This window comes from Bidens hawaiensis, unplaced genomic scaffold, assembly GCF_021521415.1.
Source record: "Bidens hawaiensis isolate Kalapana, Puna unplaced genomic scaffold, B.hawaiensis_p1.1 tig00002572_1, whole genome shotgun sequence".
In the NCBI taxonomy this organism is placed as follows: domain Eukaryota; kingdom Viridiplantae; phylum Streptophyta; class Magnoliopsida; order Asterales; family Asteraceae; genus Bidens; species Bidens hawaiensis.
Genome location: NW_027491140.1, coordinates 3,037,696 through 3,062,548, shown reverse-complemented (window position 1 = coordinate 3,062,548; position 24,853 = coordinate 3,037,696). Strand labels below are relative to the sequence as shown.

The 24,853-nt window shown below is 34.7% G+C and overlaps 2 protein-coding genes and 1 pseudogene across 3 annotated transcripts in view; 2 read left to right on the top strand and 1 right to left on the bottom strand.

Moving 5' to 3' along the window:
* Positions 1-3,960: 3,960 nt before the first annotated feature.
* The window catches only part of LOC143620514 (putative galacturonosyltransferase 9), a 96,857-nt gene continuing 75,964 nt past the window's right edge, over positions 3,961-24,853 (top strand). Inside the window, exons 1-2 of one of the 2 annotated variants that reach the window (XM_077092203.1) lie at positions 3,961-5,302; positions 6,615-6,919. In XM_077092203.1, coding sequence (XP_076948318.1) covers positions 4,172-5,302; positions 6,615-6,890 — 1,407 coding nt within the window. In that variant the 5' untranslated portion in view covers positions 3,961-4,171 and the 3' untranslated portion in view covers positions 6,891-6,919. Of the gene's footprint in view, positions 5,303-6,614; positions 7,043-24,853 lie in introns of those variants that run through there. The other variant, XM_077092202.1, reaches the window with a different exon arrangement.
* On the bottom strand, positions 9,792-17,606 carry LOC143620513 (uncharacterized). The gene is made up of 20 exons (XM_077092201.1): positions 17,495-17,606; positions 17,329-17,417; positions 17,140-17,240; positions 17,017-17,071; positions 16,861-16,949; positions 16,721-16,787; positions 16,557-16,619; positions 16,245-16,403; positions 16,048-16,141; positions 15,776-15,855; positions 15,612-15,687; positions 15,449-15,492; positions 15,267-15,334; positions 14,854-14,939; positions 14,594-14,751; positions 12,659-13,940; positions 11,856-12,118; positions 11,168-11,344; positions 10,848-11,004; positions 9,792-10,283 (listed from the first exon to the last, which is right to left on the bottom strand). Exons 1-20 carry the CDS (start codon positions 17,604-17,606, stop codon positions 9,994-9,996), a joined length of 3,510 nt encoding a protein of 1,169 aa, XP_076948316.1. The 3' UTR covers positions 9,792-9,993.
* LOC143620495 (mitogen-activated protein kinase 3-like) lies at positions 20,873-23,853 on the top strand (annotated as a pseudogene).

Genomic DNA, 24,853 nt, shown 5'->3' with positions numbered 1-24,853 from the left:
CGTAGCTAATAGTACTACATAATACAAACATCACCATCAGTCAACTGTTTTACCCACAACCTTCAGGGCGCACGTGGGAACATTGATTGGTGGAATTCCTGACATGGCAGGCGACCCACACCTTCTCTCCTCCAATCTGACTATAAATATCACTCAAACCTCAACGGTAAAAGGATCCGAACTTTAAGGCGAGAACACTTAGTAGTGTTCCGCGATAACTGATATTCATTACTCATTCGATCTCCTATACTTATTCTCACGTCGGAGGGTGGTTACGAAAAGAACCCCCCCCCCCCCCTCTTTTTTGTAACGAGCTCACGGTGTTCTGTTTTGTAAATGCTTACACTCAGATTGGCTGGATTACGTTTAACCCCCCGTGGGAATACCTGACCTCAACCTAAAGACTAAGTGATTAGACTAAGGGTTAGATCGGTGTTTCTTCATACATGTTTACTGTCATGTACTTGAAAAATGAGGGTTTCAATATTAAACATGGAGATGGATTTGAAAGCTCATACGGGAGAATATCAAATATGTATTGTTGTGGACTTGTGGCTAGTTTTCATGGTCTCTGTTTTGATTTTAAAAGCTACAACAAATGCGATTAGTTGGATGAGTATTTCTTTACTTGGCCGAATTCCACAAATTAATAGCTTGTCTAAATCGTGGACCATTTCTATTCTGAATTTGATGAGTTTCGGAATTAATTGATTTAACTCAAAATCTTATCTTACATTTTACATTAATGATAATAGAAAATGCTAAAGTTAGGTGTAAAGTCTATATTTCTCATAATTTACAATCTCTCATCTTATTCATTCTAGCTATTTACGGGTCACAGGTCAAAATCATTTTGTCACATAGTGTGGATTTTATAACATAGTGTCATTTTCATACTTGAAGTTTGACCAACTACGCAATTTTAGCACAATTTTTAAATTTCTTGCAAATCCACACCCGACGTTTCCAAAACTATGTTATTTTAGTAATTTTCGTTAGCCCGTTTATTTTTCCTTTAAGTCTATATTAAATTAATTCATAAGTATTTTGAGAATCACAACTGAAATAACAAACCTTATTTACTTTTTTTGGTTTGATAAATATTGTGTAATACACGGATTCAAAAGTTAGTAGATTTATATGCAATAAAAAATGAGTTTTTCAAAACTTGTTTTTATTCACTTAGATCACGGGCAAATGCTATATGTAATAACTTAAAAGAAAACATATTTACACTTGCAAATAAATAGTTAGTTTTTCAAGGAAAATGTTTTTGAACTCATTAGTTCATTTTGATATCAGGTTGTGAATGGAGTGACAAAGTGTGACGAGAAATCAATTAAAAATGTGTAACTTTAATTATTATCGACGACGACGATTTTTGCATTTATTTAGTTTTGTGAATTATTAAGTGAGACAGTGTGTTTTCCACCTTCTCCGTTCCATTTACCCACTAAATAAAATTGACTTTGTCGCATAATGAAAACCTTAGTATATAAATAGTGTTTATAAACGTAAATTTAGAGGTAACTTTAAGTGATTAGTTCTATTGTTTCTTTATGTTTAAATTTATGTATTTAACGAGTAGTATTTCACCGCATTAAGGTTGCTATGCTTAAAGTCTTAAACCATTATATTTAATTATCATAAACAAATAAGAAAGAGCAGGTCTCTTAACCGAGTCTTTTATATCATGTATAAAGCCCAAATTAGAAGTTGGGGAGATAGTCATATGCAAAGCACCATGCATCCATCCCTTAAATAAATATGAATTGAGATAACTGGTCACCATGTCGCATGACCCCCCCCCCCCCCCCCAAACACACCCCCTTCGAATCCATTTTTTCTACAAAGTTAGAAAGACTATTCATTTGATTATAACTGGATCTAAGAAATCTTAATTCAATGTGTCAAACGTTAATTTGAAATCAACTTTTAAAAAAAGAACTTTTTTTATCCATTCAAGATTAGTGGGCCATCCAAAATATTCGAACCTAAAACAAAGGCGTTTTGTTCACTACTTACAAACAAGCACACAACCTTTTTAGATTTACCCGTCAACGTTTTCATAATAACTTTGCAAATGCAACTAATTAGATTAATCGAGCAATAATCCGGAGTGACAATCCCCTCATTTACTTTATGTATAAGGGTGATAAAAAGAAGCATTTGTACCTTTGCTTATCCTAAGAAAGGAGGTCTCAATGACGTTTGATCAATATTAAAGTGAACCCGTCGAGTCCAACGGCCTTCTAATTGCCGCAACTCCAAATAACCTCCTTGATTCCCTGATTTCTTCAGAAGTGAATGACGAGATTAGAAAATCAGCTTGACAAAAGAGAGTTTTTTAAAACTAAAATTAAGAAATTTTGAACTCGAACCGACTGCCTTATTAAACCTATCTTGAAGTTGATCCTTCCTCCTAGTATAATAATATTTCAAAAAAAAAAAAAATTACTAAAACCCGGTTCAACCAATACTAATTCAAACCCACTAACCTAGTCAGCTGCCCAGTCCATTTTACTTCAACATTTTTAAGGCATTCCACACCACATGTCATCAGGCTTGTGTATACAACTTGCATAGAGGCTATATGAGTCGTATAGACGTAAAATTTTGTCATTTTGTGTCGGAGAGTGTTTGAAGCCTATACGGCTTGCATAGGGGCTATACAACCGGTATAGACTGAAAAAAATTGTCATCATATCACCTCCGTACATTATTATTCGAGTATATAGAGTTGTTAACACACGAGGGGAGGGGAGGGTTAAAAGTTAAAAAAATAAAAGTGAAAAATATAAAAGGAGGCACCGACGTGGAATGTGGAGCCCATCATCCCCAAATTAACAATTTAAGATCAGATCCAACTGATCTCATTATGCAGCTGCTGCTGCTTTCACACACTCGCAACCAATAGTCTTCTCAAATCATTTTGAATTCAGTCAAGTACTCTGAACTTGCTAGCTCGTTAGCTTGTGCTATTATGGCGGTGGTATCACGCTCCGGCAGAGGCGGATCGGCCTTCTCCTCCGGCTTCTTCTCTTACCGGATCTTCGTATCCGCCATGTTTACTCTTCTCTTCTTCGCTACTGCCTCCGTACTCTTCTCCTCTAACCCCCCGCATTTCTCAGATATTAATAACGACTCTGTAAGTCTCCAGTTACTTTTTGTTGTCTGTTTGTAATTTCATGATGCAAGTATATGTGGATCACTTTGACACTGATATAGTTTGTAATTAGTGGTTGGTTAATCAGGTCAGGTTATGTATCATTGAACTCATGAAGACAACTGGATTCTTCCAAAACTATGCAATTTACAATATGTGTTCTTAAATTTCATTAAACCGTTAAATAATAATTAATATTAGAGGTCAGGACATGATAAATATTTATAAGTTATACTCACGCCTTTATTGGAAATCACTTAAATTGAGGCTTTCAATTTCTTCACCTTAAATTTTTCTCAATTTGAGTGTTTTCCAATCAAACGTGTAAATCATGTATTTATTTATATATCTCTCGACTTCCAATATTTGTTTCATTGTTTGGTTTCGAAATTTGACTATATCTATTGTAATGTTTTCAATATCTTTTGTGCTTAACACCAAAATTAAAATTGTTTTTTGAAACAAAATAATTTATAAAGTAAATACTGCTGTAAGAATCCAGTTCTAATCATACCTAATTTGCCACCAAAAGTTTCAAAACTAATTAACAAATTATATCAATTTCAAATTGAGAAATCTAGCCTCACTTGGATCTCATCCACTCAATAAAATCGCACAGTATATATTGAATTATTTGCAAACTACAGAAACATCAAAAAAATGTATAATAGTCAATTAATTAACCAAAAAAAAAAGGACCAAAGCTTGCCGCTCTTTTTGGCCCAATATTTTATAACCAAAGCTAAAAACTGAAGCTGACACCAACACAAACTGTTGTGAAAAAGAAAAAAACTGAATTTTCGGTTTGGTTTGAGCCCAAAACCGCAACCCATATCTACGTTGTTTTCCTCAATCTAGCTTGGCTAGGTAAGAGTCTAGTAACTCTTGGATCAGCTCCTCTTAATTTTAGCAATGGAATTAAAGTATTCCTTAAGATGAAAAATATCATAAGAATGATTTTCAATTTATTGTTAACAGGAAATTGAAACAACTGGAAGAGCATATATGCACAGAACATTTCTTGCTCTGAAATCAGATCCATTGAAGACAAGGCTAGAATTAATACACAAGCAAGCAAGTGATCATATTATGCTTGTGAATGCATATGCTTCATATGCAAGAAAGCTCAAGCTTGAAATATCAAAGCAACTTAAAACATTCGATGAAATGGCACAAAACTTTTCAGAATTGAGCCTTAAACCGACCTACCGAACCGCGTTGTTCGAGTCAGACGAGCCAGTAGACGAGGAAATTTTGAGACAGTTTGAAAAGGAAGTTAAGGACAAGATTAAGGTTGCTAGATTAATGATTGCAGAAAACAAGGAATCTTATGATAATCAACTGAAGATTCAGAAACTAAAAGACACAATATTTGCAGTTAATGAGTTGCTAACTAAAGCCAAGAAGAATGGGGCGTTTGCTAGCTTAATCGCTGCTAAATCGACCCCGAAAAGTTTACATTGTCTTGCAATGCGGTTAATGGGCGAGCGGATTTACAACCCGGAAAAATATAGAGACGAGAAACCCAAACCTGAATTTGAAGACCCGTTACTGTACCATTATGCTATCTTTTCTGATAATGTGATTGCGGTTTCGGTTGTGGTGAATTCGGCTGTTAAAAACGCGCAAGAACCTTGGAAACATGTTTTTCATGTTGTTACTGATAAGATGAATCTTGCTGCAACGAAAGTATGGTTTAAAATGAGGCCCGTTGAAGGTGGGGCCATTATTGAGATTAAAGCGGTTGAAGAGTTCACTTTCTTAAAAAAGGTTTACTTGGACAACAAGGCAGATAATAACACAGAACATTCGTCAATGTTGAATCATCTTAAGTTTTACTTGCCTGAAATGTACCCGAAGCTGCATAAGATATTGTTTTTGGATGATGATGTTGTCGTTCAAAAGGATTTGACTGCGTTGTGGAAACTTGACTTGGATAATAAGGTCAACGGGGCAGTTGAGACGTGCTTTGGGTCGTTTCATCGGTATGCTGATTATCTGAATTTTTCACACCCGTTGGTTAAGGATAAGTTTAATCCTAAAGCATGTGCGTGGGCTTTTGGTATGAATATTTTTGATCTTGATGCATGGAGGCGTGAAGGGTTAACCGAGCAGTACCATTACTGGAAGGATCTGGTACGTCTTCTTTGTTTATGTGATATGTTGCTATTGCTTAAGGTGTTTTGATCTATACAACCTTTCAAAATTGCAGCATCCCGATTTTTGGATCCAATAATTTAAATCGTATATGTTACATGGGTGTTATTTTATGTAGTATGTCCTACATTTTTGTGACCTTAGTTGTGTTTCTAGTAACTAAACAAAATCTGAGTTGGAAATAATAAATAACTGACGTTTACATGTAATAAAAGAGAAGTAGAAGGGCTAATTGAGGCAAATGCTGAAACTTGATTACTAGTGGCAGACCCATTTGTTAGACACGCATAAAGTTTTAGAAAATTCAAGTGTGTTAGTGTGAGAGGGGTGGAGATCGACGGGGTTAAAACTTAATTTTAACCTTGTTGATCACTACTTCTCTCATGCTCACGCGCTTGAATTTTCTAGAACTAGATATGTGTAACAAAATAGATTTACCGCTAGTTAAATCAAGTTTCAGCCTTTGCCTCCTTTAGTCCTTCTAACTCTCTTTTATAACATATATTAAACTTAAAGTTTAGTTATTTATTCTAGCACAATCCAAGTCATGAAATATTCTTATTTTCAACACATCTTTTCCTTTGTTACTAGAAAATACAACTGAGGTCACAAAAATGTAGAACATCTTATATAGAAATATTCTTATTTCCAGTACAACACAACTTTTTAACCCATATAATTTATATAATTTAAATTATTAGATCCAAAATAGGGGTGTTCATGGTCCGGTTTTGACAAAAATTTTAGGCCAAACTGCTAACAAGTCGGTGTATGGGTTGGCCTGTTATATAATTTTAGCCATTTGAAAATGAGTTTTTTTTTTTCTTTTTTACTTTTATTTTCCAAAATAAGTAGTTTACAACTATAGTTATAAAATGGTGAAGATGGTTCATGACTATAATACACATGCGTGACTACGTATTCTCAAAATATAAATAACAAAGGTCAAACGGTCGGTTTTAAGTTTCAAAGGGAGCAAACCCGCCAAATCCCGAACACCAAACCATTTGGAACTCAAACTGGTTCACTTGCTTTGGTTCGGGCGGTTTCAACAGCTTTTGAACACTCCTATCAACCTGTTTAATCTAAGAGTGCTACAACTCATGGGTAGTCATACATGCTCGAGCTCGGTTCATTTATTAGAAATATATTTTTTTACTTATATAACTAATAGGCTCACCAAATGAAGATTAGGCTCGTGCCCATTGTGGATCGGGTTGAATCAAGCTTTTAAGAAATCGAGCTCGAGTAGCTGATAATGAAACTGATATTTTAATAAATCTTGAATCAGAACGGAGACCAGAGTTTGTGGAAAGTGGGGACACTACCACCGGGATTGATGACATTCTATTCAACAACAAAACCACTGGACAAAACATGGCATGTTCTTGGACTAGGATACAACCCGAGTATAAGTATGGATGAGATTAATAGAGCTGCTGTTATTCATTACAACGGGAATATGAAACCGTGGCTCGATATTGCTATGAACCAGTTCAAGCATTTGTGGACTAAATATGTCGATAGTGAAATGGAGTTTGTGCAAATGTGCAATTTCGGGCTGTAAACGAGGGAGTTGCATCCATTTTTGGGCTGGTCTTGCTAGCTGCTGCATGTTCTTCGTTTAAATAGTGTAACGTTATTTTTATACATGTTTCGATAGTGTTGAAATATCAAGCCAAACGGGCTTTGGAAACATACATGTTTAAAGTTATTCTTTTGTATCTCTTGATATGTTTAATGTATAAGCAATGCAAGCATTCTAAGTTATCTGTCTTGATTTTTTCTTTTACTTTAGGTTTAAATGGATCGTTAATCGCTTCATTCGGGGGGCATCTGAAATCTGCTTCGAACGATAGGACTTGTGGATTTAAATTTGGGATTCAGGTTAAATCATACAAATTTGCACATCTTTTTCCTCCATCCCCAAGAGCTAAAAATCATTTGCTACTTTTAAACTAGTTGGTACTAGTTTTTTGACTTTTGGATGGGAATTGAGATAAATATTAGTAGGGCTGAGCACGGTTCGGTTATTAGGCGAAACCCAAACCGAAACCGAAGTAACCGGTTATTTGAATATGCAAACCGTTCGGTTTTTGGTTTTCCGGTTTTTTGGTTTTCGGTTAATTTCGGTTTCGGTTCGGTTATTTTCAATTATGTGTTGACAATGCAAAAATAATAATAATAATAATAATAATAAAAAATAAAATGCATATTTTAAGCCTGTATAAGAATGTGTTACAGTACCATAGTCCACATATATATTGAATTCAAAAAACAAAAATAGACACGTGCTACGTGGAACTATATAAATATAAAGTTGCTAAATAGAGTTTAAAAATTAAAAAAACATTAAAAGTTTAGTCCCGATCTTCATTTATCATCTTATTTATTTATCTTAAAAGTTTAGTTTATTCCTCATCATCTTTATAATCTTTATCATCATCAATCGGTTCGTTTTTTTTTCAGTTTTTTAAAAATGGATAACCGAATCGAAACCAAAATTTCGGTTTTTCAAAATAACAAAAATTAACCGTCGGTTAATGCTTCGGTTCGGTTTTTTCGGTGCGGTTTTTTCGGTTAATTCGGTTTCGATTAAGTTAATTTGGTTTTCTGCTCACCCCTAAATATCAACGTATGATAGTATAAGATGTCAATATGGGTTTCATAACCGGTCGAACTGTTCAAATTGAAGTAAGTCTATTGGTTTGACTGGTTTGAGATTTGGGGTTTGGTTGGCTCAGCGCTCTGGTCGTTGGTTTGGAACTTGGAACAACTTGCTTGACGTTTTATGTTATATTTATATTTAGAACACACGGTTAGGTATGCATACAAATTAACGATTAAAACAAAAAATAAACTATAAAGTTTGTTCATGACGGAAAAACCAAACCGTTAAAACTGTGAAGTTGTTAAACCGTCAGGTCCGACTAAACCAACAAACTCAACTGATTTATTTTGACATTTTTTAAACTAATAAATTGGGCTATACGAACATTTTCTAAATCCTTAAATTTGTATATGTCATCATGATATATATGATTAAAAATATATTATATTATATGAATAATAATTTAGCTTTATTTTCCCCGTTAGACAAAACCATGCCTCACTTATGTTTCTTTGTATTTTCCCTATCGGATAAAATTTAAAAACATACCTAGATGAGTTAATTTTTTTTAATTATTATATTACACTAAAATCCAATTATGAAATTTGACGTAATGGCAACTCTTTATCATAATTGATTACGATGTCAACGGTCTTAAATCCATCAAATTCAAGTATTTTGCTATTTAATACTAATTAATAATCATTGATTTGTTCTTTTAGATGTAATAAGTTACACCTTTCAAATAATTACAAATTACCAAAATTTGATTTGAAATGCAGAACTAAGTCATAGAAGGGGTATCAAATGGACTTCGGTTAAACTCAAACCAGCGACATTGGAACCGTCTCATCGAACTCTGCAATATTAGACTTTATGTTTTCGTTTTTAGATGTCTAGCTTGTAGATTTTAGAATTCCTACAAAGATCATTGTGTCTTTTAATCTATCATTGTGTTTTGTTTTTACTTTCGTAATCGTCTTTTCTTCCCTATCTCGTTACATATGATTATCTTCAATGCACTATGCATAAATGCTTTTATGGATTTCATAAATTGTTTATGTATTACACATTACCCTATGAGTGATCATATATATCATCAATACAAGGAGATTTAAAACTTTGGTTCAATATTATCCGGCTAATTTACTATTTCTTAATAGTACTTAAAATTTTTTTGCAGAGATCTTTATGATTCCAGTTTTTCCTCAATCATAACAATAATAAGAGATTCCACTCTTTCAAATTTAGTTGCCCTTAAAATGAGTCACGCCAAGGCCAATCGCGGACCTTAAAATCTTTTACGTTCTCTCACATCAAATGAGTATCACATGTAAACAAGCCGAGCGAGCCCGAGCTCGAAATGCTCAAGTGTGGCTCGTTTGCCTTACGAGAGCTTGACCTCAGCTCGTTTTAACCTAGGAGAGCTCGAGCTCAGCTCGTTTATCATTTATTAATTAATTTATGTATAGTTTTATTATTTGTATACATTTTTTAATTATAATTCTTATATGTAAGATAATATATATTATTTAACTATTCTTAGTATAATTTTATATATAATAATATATTATCACATATATTAGGTACATTAATTCAAAATTATATAATATTAATTCAAAATTATATAATAACTAGGCTTGTTTAGGTTCTTGAGCTTGATAAGTATAAGTTAAGCTCGGGCTCAGTTTTTAAACAAGCTTATTTCAATGCTCAAGCTTGGCTCGATTCAAGCTTTTAACAAGCTAATCTAGAGTAGCTTACGAGCCGGCTAGGCTCAAGGGTTGGATATGCATATAACACGTAAAAAACAAGTATAAGATATATCATACAACACATAAAAATATATCTGGTGTCACGTGCCACTGGACCCTTATGGGTAAGTCCGTGACACCAACTAAGTTTCACTGATTCTACCGACTGTTCGTACAAAATTTCCGGTCAACATTCATACGTTGACTATAACAAAAAATTTACTTAGTGATGCATTTACTTGTACATTATACATGTAAATTAATATACAAAAGAATAAAAAAAAATTACATGCTCAAGAAAGTATTCATACCTGAGTCCGCAACTTGGTTAGTAATCTCTGCATACTCTCTAGTTTCTGGGCCAGTTGTTGTACATTATGAAAATGAGGATTACTAGAATCTGATGTGCTTAATTCAGCAAAGAGGGTTTCACAGTTGGACTGTGAATCCAACAATTCTGCTTCAAGTGAAGATATTGTTGAATCAAGTGAAGAATGTTGGTTATCTGGAGGTGAAACTGAAGTTTGACCATGGTCAAAGCTAGGAGGTTTAGTATCTGTGATCTGCTTTCTTGGAGAAAATCTCTCTTCACTTCCTGCAACGGGTAAATTATCTAAACTGGCTAAAATGGAACTATGTCGAAAATCGCACAAAATGTATTGAAAATATATGAGATCTTATGAAATATTAATTTGTTATATAACGACAACCTTAAGGGATGTTTATAAGAATGTCTTTTATGTTTTAAAATTCAAAGGGTGACACTTCATGGTTGCGATGAGTTTATTTTTATATACATTTCAATACAATTTATTAAAAAAGCGGAGCCGCATCAGAACGGCTCACTTTTTATAGAATTTATTTGAAATGTGGCTTAAGATAAACTTATCATAACGGTGTATTCAAAATGATATAGAACATTATGTGTTAAACTTTATAAAAGAATAAAATATATTCTAAGCGAAAATAGGTAATCAGAAAAAAGGAAAAAACAATAATTTCACACCATGATCACATCATGGGTGCATTAATTAACTTTTTTTGGATGTTAATAGATGCACCCCTGTTTCTTTACCAACTTCAAAGTTCAAAGTTCAAACTAATTCTTTCATAGCATGTCACAATTATCAAAATACATGATATAGAAAAAGGAAATTACCAAGGTGGCTTAATTGATTTAGTGTTGTCTGACCAACTGACCCATCAAGCTTAAGCAATTGCATGATTCCAGCAGCTATTCGCCCTAATGAACCAATTTCCATCTTGCATAATTCATAAAAATGTTGAATTTCTTCCTTATTTACAACCACCTCAATCTGCAGAATAGCAACAGATATCAGAAGCTTATAATTCTAATTGGTCAATATCACACAATCCTTTGGAAGCACAGATCAAAATACTAGGGGCGATAATTCCTGTCAAGCAACAAAAACACAACACGAAAATGGGTTCAAATCATAAACGGTCAACACAACTCACCGGTTGTTTTGAGGATATTTTCAAATGTTCCAGTGCACAACTAATCGCGTGACTGACATCATTATCTTGAGAAAGTGCTATGTCAAAATCAAGATCTATCCCATCATACGACTCTACTTTTGTGAGTGCATTTTCCATTTGCTGAGGTTTCACTGTCTTCCAGCTGTCAACGCGAACCTAAAACCGCACAAAGTTAAAATTTGTATCAACTGTAGGCTTGTAAACTAACCGAACGTTCAATGAAAAGTTCATGAACCGTTTGGCAGGAAGTTCATTTGTGTTCGTTTATTTAGTAAACGATTGAATATGAACATATGCCTTGTTTGTTAATTTATGTTCATGAACGTTCCTTTATTTAAATTCGTTTATGTTCATTCGTTTGCGCTCATTAATATTCCTCAGTTCATGTTTGCTTAAGTTTGTTCGTATATGTTCGTTAATGGTTTTAGCTCAGTTATGTTTGTTCATTTACGTTCATGAACAGTTCATTTATACCGTTAACTAACAGACATAAGCAAACACGAACATCTTAAAGAACGGACACGAACAAGAAAGCTCTGTTTGTTTAACTATTCATGTTCGGTCGTTTGTGTGATTATTGTTAAATGAACATGCAGTTAGTTTACATGCCTAATCAACTGAAATACAAAGTTGGGAACTCTTACAAATTCAAATACTAAATACATACCTTGACTACTTCAACAGGATACTTATGTGATTCATTGTCATTTTGGCTTCCATTTGCTTGAACTTTAATACTCTCAAAACACGTGTGCCAAGATCCTCTGTTTCTGTAAGAATCCTCAAGATCATTGAATATACGTCTTTCCAACATTACCTCCATGCTTTCCAGGGAAAATAGCCAATCATTCAACTCTAGTGATATGCTCACATCTTCTGGTGCACCCAAGCTCAAGTAACTACTGTTCTTGTCACCCCCTATACTTTCATCTAAATGAGAAATGCGTATTATTTAATCTGAAGAACTGAATAACAAGTAATTTTATACATTAAAAAAGTATCCTTTCTTTTGAAAAATAGGATAACATATATGGAGGCCACCCATTTATTGAAACTGCTTTATAGGCTACCCAAGAATGTATTCAGTTTTGTATTGTACAATACACGACTAAAAACGTACCAGAATATTATAAAATGACAAAAATACACAAGTGTTTTTCACATCAAATCATTGCCTTTTGATAGGTCTGTATAACGGTATTTTGACTTTGTTCTAAATAGCATTTTCATCATTAGGCATGTTTTTGGCTGAAATTGGTATAAATAAGAATGGATACATACTTTTGTCGCCTATAAAGCAGTTTTAATACATGGGTGTTCTTAATGAAAAATTTGAACACATGGAGGTGATGCTTTTGTGTGTTCTCATTTGATCATTTAAGATAGATCACAACCCAATCCATTCAGAAGTGTATGGATCAAAATTACCACAGACGGTAAAAATCGTAACATACTGGATAAATAGCTTACTTTGACTCTCCCTCACCTCGTTGACAGATGGAGGTGATGCTTTGAACAGTTTTGACAAAGGTCCTGTAGATAAACGCTCTAGACCTTTAGAAAGCCCCACTCCAGGCCCGCCATCTGGCCCTAGAATCCCAACACGGTGAAGTAAAGCTTCATTGTAATTCATTCCGCCAGCAAAGCGTACACCCGCACTACTACCAGTGGCACGCAAGCTATGCCACTTTCTATCTTGTGCATCGTATGGAATTACATGCACTAAGCTTAAATTCAAAAATGGAATCAAGTCTGTGTTGTTTCTTGATCTAACATCCCTCTTGTTTTCCACCCAAAATACAGCTATCATTTCACCAGGCGGCAACATATCATTCGCTGCACAATCCACTTGTATTCTGTCCCAGCGTATAGTTGATGAAATTGCCATTGCAGCACCCAAGGTTCTATGAGCAACTTGCAGTGATAAATCATCTCCAATAAACTGAACTAGAGGTGTTCCTTGAGTATCCATTGAAGGTTCTAGAAACTTCAGTTCCATGTTCTTGAATGCTAAGCTGAAAGCAGTATCAACAGGACCCTTTTGGCTAAAACTTTTATTATCAGAAGATTCCTTTTTAACCATCTTATTACTCCATTTATCTTTTCCAGTCATCGCCAGTTTACCACTAACATTATCAATATATGAATAAAAATCCAGCACGTAAAACAACTGCTCAATCGAAATGTTGGACACAAGTTGTTCACAAGCACCTCCAACTCTGACAATTCCCCCAGGTGGCGGAATGTTTCTTAACGGGCTTCCGTCTGACGTCACCATCGCCACCTGCACACAAACACCAATCATCTCCATACACCTCCATAGTTCTGAAGAGTTTGATTGTGAATCATAACCTCCAATGGAATTGCTACATGTGTCCAGAGACAAACCAATGAGCGAAGCGCCAGCTGTCAATTTTCTCTGGCTGGAGTCAATTGGTTGACCTTCCCACATACAGAAACATGCAGCATCCATGTCAAGATTAAGCAGTCCGAGCTTCATAGCAGGTGACTCAGAGAGGTATAGGTTTTCAATATGAAGCCTTGCCCCTTTAAACAGGTTGTATTTAGAGTTGTCATGATCTGTTAAATGATCAGGCTTTCTTGCCTCAAGTGGAACGGTAATGTTTAATTCCTTGATATTGAAATGAAGGGTGCTGATGGACGGATCAGGTGCTACATCATCAGGATTAACTATAATTCCATCAGTTAAAAGGGATAATATTCTTAGACATGATGCTTCTTGAAGATGAATCTGGATTGATTTGCAACATATCACACAACCAAAATAGTTAAATACGCATGCTTGATTGTTTATATATTAAGGACAAATTGCATGAAAAGGCGACCAACTTTTTTCATCGCCGCAATAAGGGCAAATGCCAATGAATAGCAATATACTTTAGTCTTTTTTTTTACAGTTTTTATGCCGCAATAACATTTTTTATTCATTTTGGTGTTTTTTTAACAGGCTGCTTCGGTTATAGAATTGTTTTTACCCCTGTTTGCTTATTATTATTATTATTATTATTTTACAGTTTTTGTGCTATAAATACCAGAATAGGCTGCTCAAAAAGTTGTAACTACCAAATGGGTTGAAAAAAAAAAAGATATATATATAATTACCAAAACAGACCACCACATATATTGCTATTATGTGACATTTTCCTTCACAAAAAAGCATCAAAGTTTTGAAAATTTTGATCTTTCAAGTTAACCAATTTCCAGGCGTGGCATCAGGAAAAGTCAACATGGCCAAAATTAACGGGTAACTAGGTCGGGATAGCTTAAAACTTTAAGATTTGATGGTGCATATTGCCTAAAGAGGTGGTTACGTGAAATAGAATCGAACAAAGTTGGTTGCCTTTTATGCAATTTACCTTTTAATAATGAAATCAATTGTTGTACCATTAAAGGCTTGCAGTCGATCACAGTTTGTGAAGAAAATGAAGGTGGGGAAAGAGAGGGCATAAATAGTAGGGAGTGAATGGATAAGAGTGACATAGAGTTGTTTTGTCTACATTGCTGATCACCTAGTGGATATATCGGAGGACAAAATTTTTTGCCTGATAAGAAAGTGGAAACTGTCAATTTTTTGAATGAGTATGTGGTGCTTGCACTTTGCAGATTAATAAGCAACACAATACGAAAAATCAATCAGTTCGTACCAAAATCTGGAGTTTGTAGAATTTCCTCTGGAGCATTTTGCATTGACGGTTGCACTAGTGGGCATGGAGGGCGAGAGTAAGTATCCCTTAAATTAATCATCATAAGTGTAAGTTTCATAGTTTGACAGTGACAAAAGTTTACTATGATCATCAAATTTTAATACTTATGTGATGTGACTACATGCTCTGGTTCCTAGATTCTGCTAAGTCATTCTAAGTTATGCTGCCTATAAAAAAAAGCAATGTTCATAGTTGACTAAAAAAATCAGATCTATACAAAACTGTACTACCTAAAAAATTTCAAATGCATGGAATCACATGCCACTAGTGCTTGTCAGTAATTAATACCATACCGAACATCAATACCAAACAGTAGGCAAGTATTAGGAAAGGGTATATTAATACAGGTATACCTTAAAATTAGTCCACCAACCATGAACTGAGTTAAGCATTTGCCAATTTCTCCATCAGAGACACTTGCCTGCAAGATCAAATGAAACGCAGAACAGGTTAAAGTGTGCAGAATGACGATTAGGGAAAACCACAAACATGTAGCTCTTTGATATTTATATTTTTAAGTGTTGTGGAAAGCTACCCGAGAGAAAAGAAGTGACTGCATCAGAAATTCTAGCTGGAACCCTGGAAGTAGAATCCAGAGTCTTCAATAAGTGCCATTAACTTATGTACACGTATATAAATGTATAATTTACTACAACAGGAAAAAAATAGACAAATTTCCTTCGTAAAAAATCACAAACCAGTATCTTTGATGCCAAGAAATATATGATCTATCATAAAGGAGATTAGTGTACGCCCTGCAGCTTCTGCTGATTGCTGCAAGAAAAGAGTTGCTTTTAGACAAGCCAATTAATGCACTTGATAAATATTGCAAACTGGAAAAGTATAAAAAGTAAGATTTAACCTGTTGAGTATTTGAATTCACATCTTCTCTGTTGAGACAAACATATAAGCCCATGAAGAAGCGAAGAAGAGCTCGAAGTCCTGTTCATATTATGTATATTATAAACAATTAAATTAGTCAAATATGATTATAAATATATTATTATCTTGTATAACAGTTGTTTAATCTGATCTATTTCAGACATTCGACCCATTTCCTTAGCTAAATTATGAATTTGACCCATTAATAGATAAAAAAATATGATTAAGCTTAATCGCTAATCTTCTGCTAACCTGGGTCACTTAATGCTGGGCATATGGCTTCTGAAACATGCACTTGAACTTCCAAACCTAGCGGGCAATTAAGCTCTGTCCTTTGTACTGTAATCTGATTATAAAAACAAAGGGAATAAGGTAATGTTTTTCATAAAATGAAATTGACAGGAAGTTTGCAGGATATCAAGTCTTAAAGATGGTTAACATTGTGTTACATAAGCCTCTCCAGAGACTCCATCAATAAACCGTTCACCACCAAAGAATACTCGCTTTGCACCATCATCATCTTTTTGGTTAGAAGTCCCCCCCGAGTTTTCTGATAGCATATCAGGATGAGGCAGGAGATCAATAGATAGATGCTCCCATTCAAGTTTCTGGTCATTTGTAAAAAAACAAATACAATTTAAAATCATACCTATGCATGCATTTGTGTAAACATATACCATCACAGATAACATGGCAACAATAAAGAACCTAAAATGCAAATTATGAGAAATAATTTAGAGAAACATTCACAAGAAAATTACTCTGAACACATAAATGAAGTTTTTGTCACATGAGAACTCCCTTGCTGCCTTTAGGTTTACGACCTGTCACACATAATTGCTGAATAATCATTTGTTTTCCAAGAAAAACTATTTGATATTTTAACATATTGGCTATCAAACTAGATACAAATTTAGGAAATCACCTGCCAGTTCTCATTTGTGGTATACAGCACCAGATTGCGGATAGTAATAGATGCCATCGGTGATGCCCTGCATATAAATAAAAAGAGAAATACCATTCTGTAAGCAATCAAAACACTCTTAACAAAAATCATAAACTTACCAAGTTGTTCCTTGAAGATGTCTGCTACCACCATGAGTTTCAAGTAACAGATTGACAGTCTGTATTTGTAATGTCATTCCATCAGCTATCTAATAAAACACTAAAGTCAGTGATTCAGTTTTAAAAATCGGCTGCAATTCAAGTAGAGAAACTAGCCTTCTCAGCAAATCCATAGCCACTGCTCTTGGATGAATTAGAAGGTGCTTGTGCACTAACACATGAAATTGAATTAGTAATTAATTACTCTAAACCTAAAATGAAAGTACTAGTAATCATCACCTGGTTGTGCTCCTACAGTCATCATTCTCCTCTAACACCACATCGAGTTTATCGACTTGCACAACAATGGGCATGAGTTGCACATTACTCAAATAAGGAAGCTTCAAATACACAAGCATAAGCATATTATATGAAAATGCATGCACATATATAACAAATACACAATTAGTGGAGAGGTCGGTTACACACCGCAATCTCCAGTTTTCCGGATTTGGCCATGCTTACGGTTATAGCAGGCGGCAATCCAAGGCTGGCGTGAAAAGCATCACCGCTTATATCTAATATCCAATTAATGAATCAATTTGCGTGACAATAATTAATAAGTAGGCAATTAATGACGGTATAAATGGAAGACCTAGATTGGAGAGCTGAACAGTGCGTCCTTGTAACTTGAACTGGTCTCTCGTGAAGGATTTAAACCAGAATTTGAGAGTGTACTCAAGCGCCCTAGCCATTATCGATTCCATACCTGACCTCCTTCAAATAAACAGATCAAATGCGGTGGTATAGGATGACGTCGACGGTGGCGTAGTGAGGCGGTTGCAGATAGATAATGACCGTTGTGTGATTGGATCTCTGGTGAAGGATTCTTTTCAGTTTTGTGGAAACTTTGCATTAAAAATTAGGGACCTTTACGTATGTATGTGTGTATAAAACCTCCTTTTAACTTCACTATTAAATAATGATTTTAAAAAGTTTATAGTGAAAATGAGTTTTAACTAAATTTGGGTACACTAATATTTATACATGTTGTATATAGATGATTAGTTTTCGGGTTTTTAATTAATCTATTATGTGAGAGCTTCATAACGAACTAAATCGTGTCCAAAACAAAGTTAAGATGAATAGGATATGGATGTTTGAAGTTGAATGATTGGAATGAATATCGTTAAACTTGGGTTATTTTATTAAGAATTTATTACATCTTTAGTTCTTTGGGACTAATGCTAAGATAATATTTTGTATAAACCAAATGGATCTTTTGATTTTGAATACACAAAATAGCAAAAGACGTCTTTTATGTTTAAACGTTTTTTCAATAGACGTCCTTTAACAAAAGAAATGGTAGAAGACGTGTATCATCTTTCAAATTCCTTTCACGCTACGTTTTTTGTCACTAACCCAGTTAATTTTTTTATTAAATCTGGTCATGTGCCTTGCGCATGAGGTTATTTTTGTAATTTTATATATAATTTATTTTATAATTAAAACTAACAAATAAAATACACAAATTAACAAAACTCTCTCTCTCTCTCTCTCATATGCTATTCTGTCTCACCCTCCCTCGCCACCACCACCACCACCACCACCATATTTAATTTCACGGCGGCCATAGGGTTGTCTCCGAGAAAGCAAAAAAACTTTTGGGCTGAAGGCGGAAAATTTTTTGGGCCTTAAGTAAAAGAAGTATTTTGTTGGGTTTAAATAATTTAATTTTTATGGGCTTACTTGGTTATAATTTCAGTCATGTAAAAAACTATATATAAAACAATAATTAAACATGTTTCAAGTGAGGCTAGAACCCACAACCTCTTTACTATAAGTAATACCCGTTTGCAACTAGACCAAGCTAGTGGTTATGTAATTGTGTTTAAACATTAAATATACATATTATTTTTAATAAAAATACATGTAATATATTTAAAAAAAAAATTTAGGCCTAGCGGGGTGTCGGGCCTATGGCTGTTGACCACCCTGCCACCCCCAAGGGCCGGCCCAGGGCAGCCATCGCCATCGTCTCCACCCTCTCGGTTTCCGGCGACCTTGAGAATCCGCACAGCCACATAAAACCACCATCACCACTGTGCTCCCACCACCACCAGACCCTCTCTATCAGCCGCTGCCACCACCCCTTCCCTTCCATCGGAATCCTAACCCCAAAATTCAGTCCCTGCCGGAACGCTAACCTCAAGTTCAGTCCCCCGGTAACCACGATCTCTGCAATACTCGATTAAAATTACCGGTGACTTCTTTGCCTACCACTCCACCTGCAACTTCCGATTAAAACCCTATAAACTATTATCAATTTCTCTTCAAAATTAATGCTTCAAACAATAGGGCTTTTGCTCATAATGGAAAGCCAAGTAGATTTCTGTTTTATTTACCTTAAATTGGTGTCCGATTGATACTAGCGGAACCTCGCCGGAGTTTGTGCACAAAAAAGTACTCGTGGTGTGGCACAACGACCACAACCGCTGGCAGCACCACCTCTAACCGCCACTATTACCGGAGTTCGTGAAACTATTTTTTCCGGAGCGGCCTTGGGTTGGTGGATGTAGTTTGGTGGTGGCTAGGTTGTGGTGGTTGATTAATGGTGGTGGTGGATGGTGGTGATGAAATGGAATGAAGTAAAGATAAGGAAAGAAAAACAGAGAGAAAGATATATATATATATATATATATATATATATATTAATTTTTAATTTTTTAAGTATTTTCATCATGACCCAAACTTTAAATAATATACACAAATAGTTCTTTAAGGAGTAGAAAGACGAATTTACCCTCGTGTGTCTTGCACATGACTATATTTAACGAAAAATTTAACTGGGTTAATGACAAAGGACGTAACGTGAAAGGAATTTGAAACATGATGCACGTTTTCTGCCATTTCTTTTATTAAATGACGTCTATTGAAAAACCGATCAAACATAAAGGAGGCCTTTTGCTATTTGGTTTTTTGAATATAAAACCATATCATGAATTACATTATCACATTAATGTTTTGGTTTTGACTTTAAGTATTTTCATGAATCATTATAAAGATTTTGTTTAAGCTCTAATTTATTCAAATTGACATTAACATGTCATGAATAATAATATGGAATTTTTATTTGAAGAAATAAAGTTTATATCTATATCTATATTCTATATTTTTTTTACCTATAAAACATTTAGGAGGGATAAAATGATAATTGCACCCTTGTCGCACTTTCTCTCTCCGAGAAGCCGCTATAGTTAATGCTCCATTATATCTCCAGCAAAGTCTCCACAACGTAATCTTGATCTCCGACTTCGGCGCATCCAAGCATCATCAGTTACTTGCCACGACTCTCCAGAAACACTCCATTGAATGTATCTTCTTTCATTCCGCAAACAATTGCTATTAATAACGTTTCAATTGAACGGATTCTTATGTTCGTACCTCAACAGCACGCAAAAGGTCAATCTTTTCTTCTGTGTAAATCTACTTTCACTTTGATGTGTCTGTTGGCCGTCGTCCCATGGAGGTACCTAATTTTGTTTATTATAACCATCCTGTTTGATTTGTAATTCGAATATGATTTTGATTTTATATTATCAGATGAGACAGCTTCGAGCTGAACTTGGGGCTGTTTTCAGAGCTGACGGGTACCCTTTCTTTATTTCTTTCTTTCTATGTTTCTAACATTATTATTATTATTACACATAACACTAAACTAACTGTTTGTTTGTTAATAATTTTGATGTTGCAATAGGTCTGCTGTTTTTGAGATGGGGAATACTAAAGTCATTGCTGCCATTTACGGTCCTCGAGAGAGGGAAAGTGTATGGGAAACATTTGCAAAGGAAATAACTGGATATGCACAAGATAGTAGCTGAAATTTAGATGCATGTTTTATTTTGGTTAATGATGTGATTGTGCATATTCACTGCGACCACCTTAATTTTGTGTAGCATCATTTCTTCAATTGTCATTTTCGCATGAATCCGATATTAGGTTAGTTTGTTGTTTAGGTCGGATATATACAGCTATGGCGTTGTGTTGTGGGAAATTGTCACTCAGAAGATACCTTGAGATGATCTTAACTCGATGCAGGTATCTTATATTAATATGCATAATGCATGGTTGTAAGTTGTAGCACATACTTTTTGAAAACCATACCTATTAATGACATATTTGCAGGTTATAGCATCCGTAGGATTCATGGATATAAGACTAGAGATCCTGAAAGATGTCGACCCACTTTGGACTTCACTTATCAAAAGCTGTTGTGCAGGTTGGTTGGTTGGTTTCACTAATAAATATGTTCTTAAAGTTTACCTTTAAATGAACGGCTAAAATACCATAAACTTTCTTTTCTTTTACATTCAGCTAGCCACAATCTCGACCTACATTCCAGGAAATACTACATAAACTAAAAGATTTGCAGAAGAAGTATGTGGTCAAGCATACAACTACATAAAACAGAACATAACTTCGTGAGATTAAGCTTCTAAAATTTGATTTCGTTGTGGTTGTGAATTTACTTTAGCTCGATGTTGAACAGGGAGACCAACGAGATGGTTCCCATGAAGAAGATTATGAATGCGTTTGATAATTACATGGATGCCAAGCAGACGCTTCGTGAGATTAAGCTTCTACGACATTTGGATCATGAGAATGTGAGTGATTTACACGCCTAATTTATATGCTAATGGTTATAAATTATATTGTTCAAACTTTGAAAAGAAGACTTGTTACTTCCTTAAATTTCTAACTTGTAAAACTTTTTGGAAAATCTTAAAATCAATATATTTTTGGTGGATTATTGTTTAAGACCTAGAAACTAATAATATAAATCATCATTTAGATCTGTATATGTCATTGAATATGAAATGAGAAATCCATATAAGTTTTTTGAAATATTTGTGAAATTAGATGGTTATTTATTAGGTCTCTCTTTTATTTTCTGGCTCATGACATTGCATATGATCAAGTGATCAACTAATAAAGAGATTGAATGCTAATTTCTTATATTATAAAGGTTTGAACAGTAAACAGCCCCAATACAGTTAATAGCGATAACTAGAGTTTTTAAGGCTGATATCAATCAACAATCTTATAGATGAACCAAAATTCATTATAGCTATATGTCCTTTATAGCCATTGATGATTAAAAGTTGAATATAATTCAGGTAATAGCTTTAAAAGATGTAGTCCCTCCACCTATCCACAGAGAATTCTCGGGTGTCTGCATGCCACGGAGCTAATGGACACCGATCTCCACCAAATCATAAGGTCAAATCAAAACTTATCAGAAGAACATTGTCAGGTATTCTTACTTTTAAGTTATAAGCGACATGTTAACTAACTTTAAGGTATACAACCGAATCATATTGTTTTCACCATGTTTGCAGTCCTTCCTGTATCAACTATTAACAGTCTTAAAATACATTCACTCTGCAAAACTCATTCACAGAGACCTTAAACCGACTAAATTATTGCTAAATGCAAATAAAGATTTGTGATTTTGGTCTCGCGCGCCCAAACGCGGATAACGACTTCATGACTGAATATGTTGTCACACGATGCTATCGAGCACCCGAATTACTACTCAACTCTTCAGATTATTCAGCCACCATTGATGTATGGTCAGTTGGTTGCATTTATATGGAACTCATGAACAAAAGGCCTTTGTTTGCTGGTAAAGATCATGCCCATCAAATGAGACTGTTAACAGAGGTACATAAGTTGATAATAAAGCTGTTCAAGAAAGTTAAACCATGTTATTAACTTTTAATACTTGATTTTCAGCTTTTGGGCACTCCTTCTGAATCCGAGCTAGGGTTTATCAAGAACGAGGATGCGAAAACATTTATTGCTCAGCTACCTCGACACCCCCGACAATCATTGCCAGACAAATTTCCAATGTTCATCCGTTAGCCATTGATTTAGTTGAAAAAATGTTAATGTTTGATCCAGCCAAATGTATCACAGGTACAAATTTCCTAGAGTGAAAACAAACAGGTTACGGGTCAAAACTGGTAATTTTTAAATCAGTTGGGTACTTGGGTTCATGTGTTGTTGGGTTGATACACAATACTTTTTGCCCAAAACTATAATGTTTTTTCATCAGAATACAATTTTTGTAAGTTTCTAACAGGTTTCTTTTAGCTAGTCTTTTATTTACCAGTTTTGACATTTCCTAGAGTGGAAAAACAGGCTACGTGTCAAAGCGTGTTAGCGTGTCAAGTATGATTATAGAAGTTATGTTATTTTCACAGTAATCTAATTTAGGAGGTTTAATGCATTAGAATCCAATTTTTGCAAATTTCAATCTCTTCCTTTTAGCTAATCTTTTTATACGGGCCAGGTTGGCACAAAACAGTTTTTCACCCAAAACTGGACTTTTTTGTTCATAAATAGTCCGTGCCAAATATGCCTAAAAAAGTTATATTATTTCCGTAATAACATAATTTAGGAGGCCATGGGCGACGCTTAGTGAGGGCCAGGGTGGACTCGCCCCCAACCCTATTTTTTTGCGCAATAGTGTAAATTTACCCGTTTTTCGTCCGGAAAATTTAATACGTCGTGTACATTTACCCGTTTTCAACCAAAAATTTAAGTCCCCCCCCCCCACCCCCACCCCCACCCCCACACGTTCTCGCCCAAGCTAAGGAGGCTTCATGCATTACCATTACCATTACCATTATTTGGGGAGTTTCAAACAATTTCCTTTTAGCTGACCTTTTAAACCTGTTTGAACCGTTAACCTTTTAATAACTACACGAGTAGAACTGGCCACCTTAATTATAACCATTTACTTAACTACACAAAATGGAACTAAAATGTTGATATTAATTGCAGTCGAAGAGGCACGCGCACACCCTTATCTTGAAAGATTACATGACGTAGATGATGAACCGATCTGTCCAATCCGTTTTCATTTGATTTTGAGCAAGTTTAGGAGAATAACAGATCAAAGAATTGATCTACCAGGAAGCATTAGCACATAATCCAGGGTATCCTTGAATGATGCACAACCATAAATCTTAACTTATACCATTACTAAATAAAATATGCTAAAAAATTTTCCAATATTGATCAGAAATACACAACCGAGTTGCATTATGTTGTACAACTAATCAATATTTTTGTTTTATTTTCTTTTTTTTGTGGTTCATTGAAGAAGGCGGTCTTCATCGATGGCTTGTGTGTTTTCGTAATGAGAGTTTTTAACCTCAATTGTAGAATGCACACTAAACTGTATTAGTTGTGAGAACAATTATGCTACTTTTTCAATCTTAAGGAGCAATTTGTTTTGTAAGATTTTTGTTGGAATTGCATGAAGATGAACTGTTTTTGTTTGGTTCTGGATCTTCTTATACTCTTACTGGAACATGTATAAAAGAACTAAAATTCACAGATTGGATATCCTTTTAGCTGAGACTATACAAGGCAGGCATATATTAGTCAAATATATAGCAAAACTTAAGGTGAAGTTAATAGTTTTTACAAATTTTAATTGCTTTGTTGTCAATATTGTTACCGTAAAGAATTGAAATATGTAGCGTCTCCCGCCGCAACGCGCGGGTTTCCTGCTAGTTATTGTGTATACATAAAATAATTAAATATGGAGACATCTCTACCAGGAGACATCTCTACCAGGAGACATAGAACTAGGATCAGGACCGGTTCTGAGAATTCACGTATTCCGTTTGAGACGGAAGTATTAAATAATGTAAATATTTTTTGTAAATGACGATTAAGATTATGACAATACACATAACAATTAGCAAAATCATGGTATTATAATAAGTTTACAAAATACTAAATAGGCTAATAGCTAACCGAGGATTTATGAAACTCTCCTAACATTCTTGATAGTAAATTGGTGAATCAACTCTTCAAAGTTTATGTACTCAATTGAGCGAAGCGTGTCTGGGGTGTAGAGCGTGTCCGTTTTGAGTGGAGCATGTCCGGCGCGCAAAGAGCGGAGCGTATCTTGCGCGCAATGAGCAGAGCGTGTCTG

Bases quoted from the DNA above. Each gene is read 5' to 3' on its own strand.
- LOC143620513 (XM_077092201.1), bottom strand. From the start codon at position 17,606: ATGGAATCGATAATGGCTAGGGCGCTTGAGTACACTCTCAAATTCTGG. The intron at 16,788-16,860 runs GTAAGTTTATGA...ATTTATATGCAG, and splicing joins CATCTTCAAGGAACAACTTG to GGCATCACCGATGGCATCTA. The intron at 14,752-14,853 runs GTACGAACTGAT...CTTTCTTATCAG, and splicing joins TCTACAAACTCCAGATTTTG to GCAAAAAATTTTGTCCTCCG.